This window comes from Sitophilus oryzae, unplaced genomic scaffold, assembly GCF_002938485.1.
Source record: "Sitophilus oryzae breed Bouriz unplaced genomic scaffold, Soryzae_2.0 scaffold_154_pilon_pilon, whole genome shotgun sequence".
NCBI lineage: Eukaryota > Metazoa > Arthropoda > Insecta > Coleoptera > Curculionidae > Sitophilus > Sitophilus oryzae.
In genome coordinates this window covers 1,984,449-1,995,551 of record NW_022146225.1, presented here as the reverse complement: position 1 = coordinate 1,995,551, position 11,103 = coordinate 1,984,449, and the positions used below count along the sequence as shown (strand labels likewise).

The 11,103-nt window shown below is 31.9% G+C and overlaps 2 protein-coding genes across 2 annotated transcripts; one reads left to right on the top strand and one right to left on the bottom strand.

Annotated features, from left to right (window-relative positions):
- Nucleotides 1-2,021: 2,021 nt before the first annotated feature.
- LOC115878973 (SOSS complex subunit B homolog) lies at nucleotides 2,022-3,393 on the bottom strand. Its single transcript, XM_030895581.1, has 2 exons — nucleotides 3,184-3,393; nucleotides 2,022-3,126 (listed from the first exon to the last, which is right to left on the bottom strand). Exon 2 carries the CDS (start codon nucleotides 3,099-3,101, stop codon nucleotides 2,454-2,456), a length of 648 nt encoding a protein of 215 aa, XP_030751441.1. The 5' UTR covers nucleotides 3,102-3,126; nucleotides 3,184-3,393; the 3' UTR covers nucleotides 2,022-2,453.
- Nucleotides 3,394-3,504: 111 nt separating this feature from the next.
- LOC115878971 (cytosolic non-specific dipeptidase-like) lies at nucleotides 3,505-6,264 on the top strand. The gene is made up of 10 exons (XM_030895580.1): nucleotides 3,505-3,672; nucleotides 3,731-3,897; nucleotides 3,949-4,158; nucleotides 4,221-4,307; nucleotides 4,433-4,753; nucleotides 4,906-5,055; nucleotides 5,113-5,279; nucleotides 5,733-5,850; nucleotides 5,907-6,040; nucleotides 6,101-6,264. The coding sequence occupies exons 1-10, from the start codon at nucleotides 3,626-3,628 to the stop codon at nucleotides 6,143-6,145; spliced, it is 1,446 nt and encodes a 481-aa protein (XP_030751440.1). The 5' UTR covers nucleotides 3,505-3,625; the 3' UTR covers nucleotides 6,146-6,264.
- The last annotated feature ends 4,839 nt before the right edge of the window (nucleotides 6,265-11,103 follow it).

Genomic DNA, 11,103 nt, shown 5'->3' with positions numbered 1-11,103 from the left:
AATAAATGTAAAGATAGTATGAACAGAGACAACGATCCAATTCCTTCAAGTTCTTTGTTCCTACTACTCTAGTGGCGGAAATCTAACTGTTACGCTCAGTGGGCTCTGACTGAGTATATAAACGCTCAACTTGTACATTGTACTTTAGTTTATAATCATCTGCTGATGATGCTAACATGGTTAGCGAAACGCGCGTCCAGTGTAAAAGTAAAAGTGTTTTGGTGTATTGTGGTGATTTAGTGTTTTTATTTTGCTACAGCAAGATATTTGCATCCTAACTTGATTTATTAAGGTGCGTTCACTTAGGCTGCGCCGCGCATATCATTTTTTAGCATATACTTTTGTGCGCGCTAAAAAAATACACTTAAACACATGTTAAAAAAATGTTTTTGAAACACATGTTAAAAAAGATATTTGCATCCTAACTTGATTTATTAAGGTGCGTTCACTTAGGCTGCGCCGCGCATATCATTTTTTAGCATATACTTTTGTGCGCGCTAAAAAAATACACTTAAACACATGTTAAAAAAATGTTTTGCGCGGCGCGGCGTGTAGCGGCGCAGCCTGAATGAACGCACCTTTAGGTATACTATTTTATTAAAACTAAGTAAGAATCTGAAATGGATAAGACGTGAGTAGTAATATTATACTTGTGTAAAAAGCCTCTAAAAATGCAAAAAATTACAAAAATGACAATAAAAAGCAAATATAAGTGAATAAAACGGATTTTTTGCTGTAGTAACGTAATTTTTAGTGCATTTTATATAGGAATAGACTTTTGTTGCAGTTTGGGACTATGTTTATGTAGATTTCAGGATCCACTATTAATATATGTCATCAGGCCATTTTTTTTTTCTTAATAATGGATAAGGTGGGTTTTCCAACTTGAAATTAATAGTTATATGGTAAAAACAAGTAAATTTTTATGATATAAGCTTCAATAAGTAACGGTACCAGACTTATAAGTAGTACCAGTACCAATGGGTACTTTCGCTGTGAAAGTTTTGTGCATCGTCTGACGTCTGATATTTATTTATCTACAATTTCTTAATTATCAATTTTTTAAGTTAATTGAACATCAGTTTTGAAAAAGTTATAATAGTTATTTTTAATTACAAATTTTATGGTTTAAGACCAGGTATTTTCATTGAAAAAAAAATGGTTTAATTCAAATAAAAAAGTTAATTTTATTGATATTATTAAAATCAACTGAAAATTAATATTCATATTGACATTTCCAATATTCAATAAAAAAATATAAATCACATTTAAATAAATTATTTCACAAATTACAAGGAAATAATTACCCAAAGCAAATACAGAATTTCTAAAAAAAGAAATAAAATTTTCTAATATAAACAAGGTTTGTAATATTTGTTCTAATTGATTAAAACACCTTTTAATGCCTTATAATTGTTATAATAGCCAGGCAAACAATATTTTACGCCTGTTTTTTCAAAGAAAAATCTTTTTATTTGAACACACTACAGAGGCAAGAACGAAGGTCCATCTTGCACACTATTCATGTAAATAAACATAAAAATGTCATACGCCTGTCTTTTAATTATAGTATAGTCCTACACACGAGCCCAGAACGTGGGTAATGGCCTTTTAATAGAAAAAATACACACCTGTAAAGATCCAAGAATTCTTACGTTGAATTTCTTAAAATTCGTAGCCTAGCGCATTCGCCATTATATGAACATAAAGTTAAAAATCGGTCATTCGGTGTAGTTTACCTACTTTCGTGACGGCTATTTTTAGCAATCGACGTTTTTAAAGATTACTTCCAACGGAAAAGGGTGTAGTCGACCTACATAATGGGCACAAACAGAAATAAATCTGGCCTTACCCGACAAAACACGATATACCGTGTGATGAAAAAGTGTCCTGCAAAATTTGAAAGAAAGACTAACAAAAATTACCTTGAGTTTCTTCAGTTATCACTATACAAACACTACTAAAAATTTGCTTGAAATAAAAATCTTTTATAAAAAAATTCACAATTTTTTTTATTACGTCTTATTTCCTAGATTTTTTTACAAAAAAATAATTAAAATTGTTGTATTGACAAGCATAAACAATATTTGCTTTGGCAATTGATTCAAAATTGAAAACTGACAAAATAATACAATTAAATGTCAATGTAATTCCTAACTTTTGAAGAATTCAGTGAATTCATTTTTATGTAAAAAACATATTAGAAAAATTTTCCTCGTTACCCTGACAATTTTTTAAAAATTTTATTGCTATAATTTTGGACCATGTAAACATAATTTAAAATTAATTAAATAATAGATTAGTTTGGTTTTTTGGGTAACCAAACCTTGTCACAGTATTCAAAAAAACATCACAATGAATAATTCAGAGCCAAAATGAATCCTTCTCAAGTACATAGCTATATAGAAAATTATAAACATCGTCTCAAATCGATTAAAATCTACACAACCACACTAAGTCCTGGTGTGCCGATTCCTATGTTGCCCTCCCCTTGACCCCCGCTGTCTTTTAGCATCGCTAGAGCTATTACTTGCTGTACTAGGAGCACTGGTCACTCTAGGTATATTATTTGTGCTGTTAGCTGCGTTTTTAACTGGTCCTAAAGTATTGTTGTGTTGTAGTGATGTACTGCTTGTCGTTACAGGTATTCCTGACCCCGCCTGTTGTCCTGATGGCCCCACTCTTCCAGCTCCATTATTCGTACCATTGTTCAAAGGTAAATTGTTCGCTGTAGACACTCCTGTAGGAATTGGTGAGAACAAATTCGGTTCGGAGACGTTGTGTTGTTCGTTAAAAACCATACAAAACTCTCCTATCTTCTGTAATTCACCTCCTTTTGCCGTATACAATGTTAAACAGTTTCTCCAGATTGAAACGTAACCTTTAGTCAAACGAACAATATCTCCTGGCATCAGTAATGTTCCTGCCTCGTCCCAAATACTGGCGTTTATACAGGCTGTCCCGTCTGCTACTTTAACTGTTCTTACCTCACGATTCTCTTTGGTTACTGTAGGAAGTCCAACTTCGAGCACTATAAATACTGCGTTTATGTTCTTAAGACCCGGACGCATATCCTTGATAGCGACGTAATTGGTCTCCATCGTATTTAAATATTATTTAAAGAAACTACATAAATAATAAATTTAAAGAGTTAAAATTTTTGAAGGTTACTTAAGATCTAACCTTAAAAACCTGTCGTATTTGCGTCGTTCAAGAAACCCTTTTTGTACCTGGATTTAAAAGGGGTTCTTAACTTAAACTGGTCAAGAGTCTTCTAAAATTGTTACTGATATTGTTAAGCATAGTTTTAATGCTTGAAAATACATTAAAATTATTAAAAAGACAATTTTTCTTTGTCCTCAAAAATCACACCCTGTAAAATAAATTGTTGAACAAAAATCCAATAGATGGCGCAAGGCGCAATAAGAAAAAAAAGACATTTTAAATACTAGAAATCCTAAAAAGTAAAATCTTTCAAATCTGACAGCCTATGCTGACAGCTATACATAACCTATCTTATCGCAAACCACAGATTTGATAAAAATCCACATAATAATCAGAGAAAAATACTTTTTAATTTATTTAAATCAGTTTTAATCACTTTATTTGTTCACTCGAACATAAAATGAGTTCGTCAGAAGTTCCTCCGGGACCCCTCCCAAAACTTTTCGAGTAAGTACCGCAAAATCATTTAAAAAACACTTTTATTATTTGGATAATTTAACTTTAGATACGTGGATTCTAAAAAGCCTGAATACATAGAACTTTTAAAAGAAATTGTAGCTATTCAGTCGGTCTCAGCCTGGCCCCACAAGAGACAGGAAATTTTCAAAGTAGTGCAATATGTCGATGAGAAACTAAAAAGTCTTGGAGCTGTAACTGAACAAAGAAAAAATGGTAGAATGTTTTAAAAATCGTCAAATTATTAATTACAATTACATATTATAGGAAAACAAACATTACCTGATGGTAAAGAGATAGATTTACCGCCAGTGCTTTTGGGACAGTTGGGCTCAGATCCAAAGAAAAAAACTGTCCTAATTTATGGACATTTGGATGTACAACCTGCACATTTATCGGATGGTTGGGACAGTGAACCTTTTGAGTTGACTGAAAGGAATGAGAAACTTTATGGAAGAGGATCATCAGATGATAAAGGCATTTTTAATTTAAAAATTTACAGGTTAGAGTTGAATTGTAACTGTTTAATTTAATTTTAGGCCCTGTATTGTGCTGGATTCACGCAATAAATGCTTTTAAAGCTATAGGAGAGGATCTACCAGTTAATTTGAAGTTTGTGTTTGAAGGTAAGTACTGTAAATTATTTTGTATATATTTTTTAACACAAATATATATGATATGAAGCATTTTATAAAACTGTGCCACTTTGGATATATTATAAATGAGTTTTAAATGTGTATTTCTTAAATAGGCATGGAAGAATGTGGTAGTGAGGGTCTAGAAGATATCTTGCATTCAGAAAAAGACAAATTTCTGGCTTCTGTTGACTATGTTTGCATTTCTGACAATTACTGGCTTGGAACCACTAAACCATGCATTACTTATGGTCTGAGAGGCATTTCTTACTTCTTTGTTGAAGTTGTTGGTGCTGGCCAAGACTTGCACAGCGGAATATACGGTGGTACCGTTCATGAAGCTTTGGTCGACTTGGTCTATCTTCTTGACCGTTTGGTGGATAAAAACGGAAAAATTTTGGTGGATGGGATTTATGATGATGTGGCTCCTGTTGCTGGTAAGCTATAGTGCCTAATGCCTTATGAGACTTATTCAAGGTCATAAAATTTTGCGACGCATACTTCAAAGGGGACTGTCGCCTCTGTATGCGTCTATACAGGGTGAAAAAAAAAGTTATTACGCAAATTTTCAACCTTATATTTTTTATAGACGGTGAAAACGAAATTTATGCTAAAATCGATTTCGATCCCGAGGAGTACAGGAAAAGCATTGCCTGTGATCGATTGCCTCACGATGGCGTCAAAGAAAAACTCCTAATGCACCGTTGGAGATACCCCAGTTTATCTCTGCATGGAGTCGGTGAGTTTCCGTTCAGTTCCCAGAGTTTCCGCTGAATAAAACGTTGTTGTTTCGTAGAGGGCGCATTTAGCGAGCCTGGCGGCAAAACTGTGATTCCCGGTAAGGTTACTGGTAAGTTTTCGATTCGCTTGGTACCCAATCAGGATCCTGGAAAAATTGAGGACTTGGTGGAGAAATATTTGGAGCGTTTGTGGAAGGAACGCGGTAGTCCAAACCATTTCAGGGTAAGTTTTATTTATATACAGTAAAATTCACTTATAACGTACACTTCCAGTGGCGTGCGGTAAAGTTTTTGAAGGTATATAATAAAAAAGCCATTTAACGACTCATACTTTTCATAAGACCACGCGTGAAACGAAGAATTGTGTAATTGAAACAATAGTTCTGATATACAGGGTGGTCCGAACTGTATTCCGGAAACTTCGGCAGCATATTCTGCAGATAAAAATACGTAAAAAATTCGTATAAATGCATGTCCTAAAATGCTTAGTTTCGGAGATACAGGGTGTAGAAGTTTCATTTTTATTTCGATTATATTTATAACGCTTTCTTTAAATATATACTTTCTGAAGTAACGTCAATATTTAGATGAATATAATGGTTATAAAGTTTTACCGTATTATACAGTATTACTTTTTGGCGCACACTATATTTTTTTTTTTCGTTATGTCCAACAGGTTTATACCTCTGAGGGGGCGAAGCCCTGGACAGAACAACCTTCCCATCCACACTACCAAGCGGCTATTAAGGCTACCAAGCATGTGTACCACGTTGAACCAGATCTGACACGTGAAGGTACAACTTTTTGGAATATTTTTCAAAGAAAAAATTTTTTTTTCGTGTTTTTCTAGGTGGTTCCATTCCTATTACGTTAACTTTCCAAGAAACTACAGGAAAGAATGTTTTGTTGCTCCCTGTAGGTGCTGGTGACGATGGAGCGCATTCCCAGAACGAGAAATTGAATATTAGAAATTATTTAGGAGGGGTTAGTTAAAATATTATTTTTATTTTATTTTTTGAACGCATATTTTTTTATTTATTTCAGGTGAAATTATTGGCTTCTTATTTGTATGAAGTTTCGCAACTTTGAAGATTGTATTTTTGATATTTTTTAAACCATATTATTTTGTATTATTCTTTTCTTAAAGAGATTATATAAAAAAAATATTAAAGAAATACTTCTAATAAATATATATTTTTACTCTGGTATTTCAGTTTTTTCTTATTAAATTACCCTCTGACTTTACTACTTTTAGTAGTAAGTACCATACCATCGAAAAAAAAACGGCGTCAAAGACGGCTGCGAATGGTGATCGTTGATAATTTTAGCGAGGTCAACCCTTAGACGTAATTTGCTTGGCACATTCCTCAGCCGTCTTTGACGCCGTTTTTTTTTTTTTCATCATACAGAATAATAGTGTCACTAAGGTTTGTTCGACGAGGGGACACATGACAGTGACAGTATCTGTCATTTTCGTTCGCAGGTAAATTATGTTTTCTGTCATTTCTTTGGATGTCATCTGTCGAAAAATTTTTCATGGCTCGTTAGATAGACCCAGGGGGGTGGCAGTGAAATAGGAAAATTGGAAACAGTCATTAGTGTCATTCTTGTCATTCTCCTCATGACAAGTATGGCCGCCTAGACAAGGACAGCATTGTTTTTGTCTAACTATTGTCTAACTTTACAGTTTAGAATTGACAGATTTCAGTTTCAGAGACAACTTCAGATTTGTTCTAGAACAAATTCGAAAATATTCGACGCCATTTTAATTCATTCCGTTTAGTTTCGTTTTGGAAGTTCAATTTAATATTTCGGCTGAAATTTATAAATATAAAGGTAATAAAGTATATAAAATACATATTACATGAAGAATCCTGGAGAAAGTGACGTTTCTGCAGTAGTAGGTATGTCCCATGTATATGAAAAATAGGTAGTAAATACACACTGTTTTTACATTTTTTAGATGCAAGAAAATGGTGTTATAATCTCTTTGATCGGCGATTTTTTTGAAAATGGAAACAATTTACAGCAAGGTAAGATCATTTTTAACTATTGCCAACATTAGTTATCTCCAGTATGTGCGATTTATTGTCAATAATGCAATAAATCGGACTGATAATTTGATTATATTATCCGACTAAAAGTCTCTTTTTGCTTCTTTTTGATTTATAAGCCAGGTCTCTTTGGGAATAATGGACGCTTTTTTAAACAGTATATTTATATTTTATACCTATTGATATTTTTACATTGCTAATTTTAGTATAAAAAAATTTGTTTTTCTGTTTTCAGGTTTTTGTATAAGGCTCCCGTTTTCATGTTCCTGTGTCCGTTTTCTGTTCTTGAAGTCTGCGAATACGCGTGTTTATTTACAAATTACTGTAAGTCATGCTTATACCTTAACTAATTTACGTTAAAAGTACATATAATTAACTAATTGGTATTGAAACAATACAATCCTCTATATTTTTATATTTATTTAGTCACGTTGTTCCATATTTCAAATAAATATATGTGAATAAATTATTTTTGGTTTTATTTATGAAAAATACAAAATACATTTGAACTGAAAGAGGGCCCGCCATTGAATAACCGGAAACGGAAATGAAAATTAAGCCATCATGTCCTTATCATGTCAACCTGTCAATTGGAAAATTAGTTCTCCAGACGACAACGAAGGCTTTCGGTGGCGTATCGTGTTTCCACGATTTAACACAGAGTTGACACTTCTTTCTAGTTAATTATTTTATGGATAGACCCTTAGGTATTTTTACTCAGTCAATTTTTTAAAAGAAATACACTAATAAAAATACTTATATTAATATTTTTTAAATGTTGTAGAATTTGGTTTTTTATATAGTAGGTACATAAATTTATCAGAGTTTATTTTTTAAATTTAATCTGATTACGCTTATGAATTACCCTCTGTATACAGGGTGGTCCAAACTGTATTCCGGAAACTTCGGCAGCATAATCTTCATAATAAAAATAAGAAAAAAAGTTCGTATAAATGTATGTCCTAAAATGCTTAGTTTCGGAGATACAGGGTGTAGAAATTGTGTAATTTCTGAAGTAATGTCAATATTTGGTTGAAAATTTGTGCCTGGGAGTTTTTTGACATGAGAAATTTGATTTTGATATTAATATCACTCTTACTTTAAGAGGGCGCCACCTACATATGTTTTAACTATTTTGAAGAGTAATAACTTTTTGTCCGTACCTGTATAAAACTCCTGAGTAAAAAATATACATTTACGAGGTTTTTTACGTAAAAAATTTAGAGAATAATGGTTCTCGAGATATTTGGAATCGAAATTATCAATACCTGTCATCATTGACATAAATTAAACATGTTAACTAAATAGTTATTAGACTGAAATCATAAATTTAAAATTTTTTTGTGCCAAAAGTTCAACAAAAACAATCAATAATGACATGTAGGAAAAATCGAAATAAAAATGAAATTTCTACACCCTGTACGAAACTATACGAACTTTTTTACTTATTATCTGCAGAATATGCTGCCGAAGTTTCCGGAATACTGTTCGGACCACCCTGTATATTGAAATACATTTGAAAAGTGATATGAAAATCAAACAATAAAATCTACTGCAATATAGCAGAGACGTCCTTGTAAAGATAAATGTTTCTAGACATGTATTATGTTATTATTAAACAGAAAAAATAATATTTATTTAACGGCTTAAAATGAATGTCTTCATTTCGTTAGTTTGAGAGTTCTAAACAATTAAATACAGAGGGTTCAAGTAAAATGTATTTAGAAGAGAAAAAAATTAAGGATATATTTTAAAAATCCTACTGATTCAAAGCATTACTTTTCAGAAAATTTAGTTATTTTTAAGCTACCCTGTATACGAAACAACATACTTAAATTTTTACATTTTTTTAACAGTTTTATGTCTTTAGAAAAACTTAGAATCATATTTTTTTCCAATATCTGTCTAAATATTTTTTCAGCATACTGTATAATAACAACTAATAAATATTTTACTATGTAAATCGAGTTTTATATAGACAAAATGCCGATAAAAAACAGAAGAATTTTTTAATTAACTAACCCTGTACATATTTAGAATATCAGTGAGTCCTAATAATGTTGTAATAGTTTGTATATGTCTTTTTATTTCATCTTAACTGGCAGTACCATAAAGAATAATCGCGATACGATGAGAGGAAAGCTGTCATAATGCCATTTTTTTAAGGAAAGCAGTACAAGGTTTCCCATATACAGGGTGATTTAATAGAATTACTAGGTGGCATACTACCAAGTACCAAGGGATAGAAGGCAATGAAAAAGAAAACGTAACTCGGGAAGAGACGACAACCATTCGCGCCATAAAGTTTGGCATAAAGCTCTGTATAACCGTCTCAGATACTGGCTTTTGTCAAAACACCCTGAGGATGTCAATAAAACTCAAGAAAGGGGGACACTCCCATACTCTCCTGTATACTAAGGGCTGGCAAAGGTTAGTCATGGGTCGAGATTTCCGTATGTAAGAGGAGTACAATGCGTTTATAATGTACTGAACAAAGAGAGGACAGTAAACACGTTGCCAAACGTATGAAATAAACCGAGAAACTGCGCACATCGCTAAGAGACGTGGAAGGGGATATAGCAGATTTGTCGCAGTTGACCGGTCGACCCAATCAATACCTCTGTCAGTACTTAAAGTTCTAGGGAAAGGTGTACGTCATGCGTTCAGCTTCACGATTTAATTACGTCTCGTGATACTTAATTTGTATGATACCCTGACAATATCCTTATAATTCCATTTCAGATGCTCAGAAACATGTCTAACGATTTTATCTACTTATCTCTTGAAAAAAAGTCTTTTAAAAATAAGCGGTTTGCGATCGTGATTTTACTTTACTTGATAGGGAAAGGCGTATCGGCAACGTCGCAACAGCACACCGCCGCGCGTCGCGTCAGTCGGTCGCATTTCTCTCACTCCGACTTTATAAGATCCCTATGCGATTTACTTCCACACATGTTAATGCCGACCCAAAAGTAACAGTTGCCAGCACGGTATATTCTACACCACACTTTTGAAATTTTCTAATCATTCTGTGTAGATTTTACTCCAAAAATGATACGTTTAAGTAAAATTACATCATTTTACAGGATTTTTCAAAGGAGATGAGTCTATTTCAGTTATTTTAAAGATATTTTAAAAATAGATTTGTTTTTATTGAAAATTAATTTTAAAAATATACTATAATAACAAACAATGATAACAACAATAACCTCAGACCATAGATATTTTAATATCTACTAATAATTAAATATTTTTGAGGTTCCAGTAAACAATTAACCAGTAAACATATTGTAACTTTTACCAAATATTTTTCTAAAAAGCTTTTACCAAACAAATTTTAAAATATTTTAAGCATGAAATATTTGTTGTCTTAAAAATATACATTATAAACAAATATAAAATAATTTATTTAAAAGAAAATATATGGTTATATTTTGAGCCATCCTGTATATTTTATAATGCAAACACGCACATTTTACTTAAATACGAAAATTAAACAAAAATATAATAATTATAATGAGATACTATATTAGGATGTCCTTGCATTTGATAAATCTAGCTGGATTTTTATCATTACCTATGTTATATTTTTAGCAGAAAAAAATTATACAATTTTCTTAAAATATTTGAAGTACCATAGAGGGTGTCACAAAAAGTGTAACTACTGGGTGATTCTACAGATAAAAATAAAACAAAAAGTTCCTATGAACATATGCCCCAAAATCCTTCCAGAATAATTTCGCAATTGCCAATTATGCTTATAACTTTGATTTTTAAAACTTTACTTTTGTTGCGTAAATGCCAATGAACTTTAATTATTTTATACTTCCTTTCAATCGAATTATTAATTTACGAAATATATTAATATTAAATATGTTATTTTATATATCGAATAATTCCATCCTTGACAATATATACAATAATCTCAACAAATAACATAAAAAGCTAGAACCTTTTTACACACACCCAGTATATCTTTAGTTTTGCGAATTT

Excerpts from the sequence above, each read along its gene's own strand:
- LOC115878973 (XM_030895581.1), bottom strand. The coding sequence starts at position 3,101 with ATGGAGACCAATTACGTCGCTATCAAGGATATGCGTCCGGGTCTTAAG.
- LOC115878971 (XM_030895580.1), top strand. The coding sequence starts at position 3,626 with ATGAGTTCGTCAGAAGTTCCTCCGGGACCCCTCCCAAAACTTTTCGA. Across the intron at positions 5,280-5,732 it reads GTAGTCCAAACCATTTCAGG|GTTTATACCTCTGAGGGGGC; the intron begins GTAAGTTTTATT and ends TATGTCCAACAG. Across the intron at positions 6,041-6,100 it reads TTAGAAATTATTTAGGAGGG|GTGAAATTATTGGCTTCTTA; the intron begins GTTAGTTAAAAT and ends TATTTATTTCAG.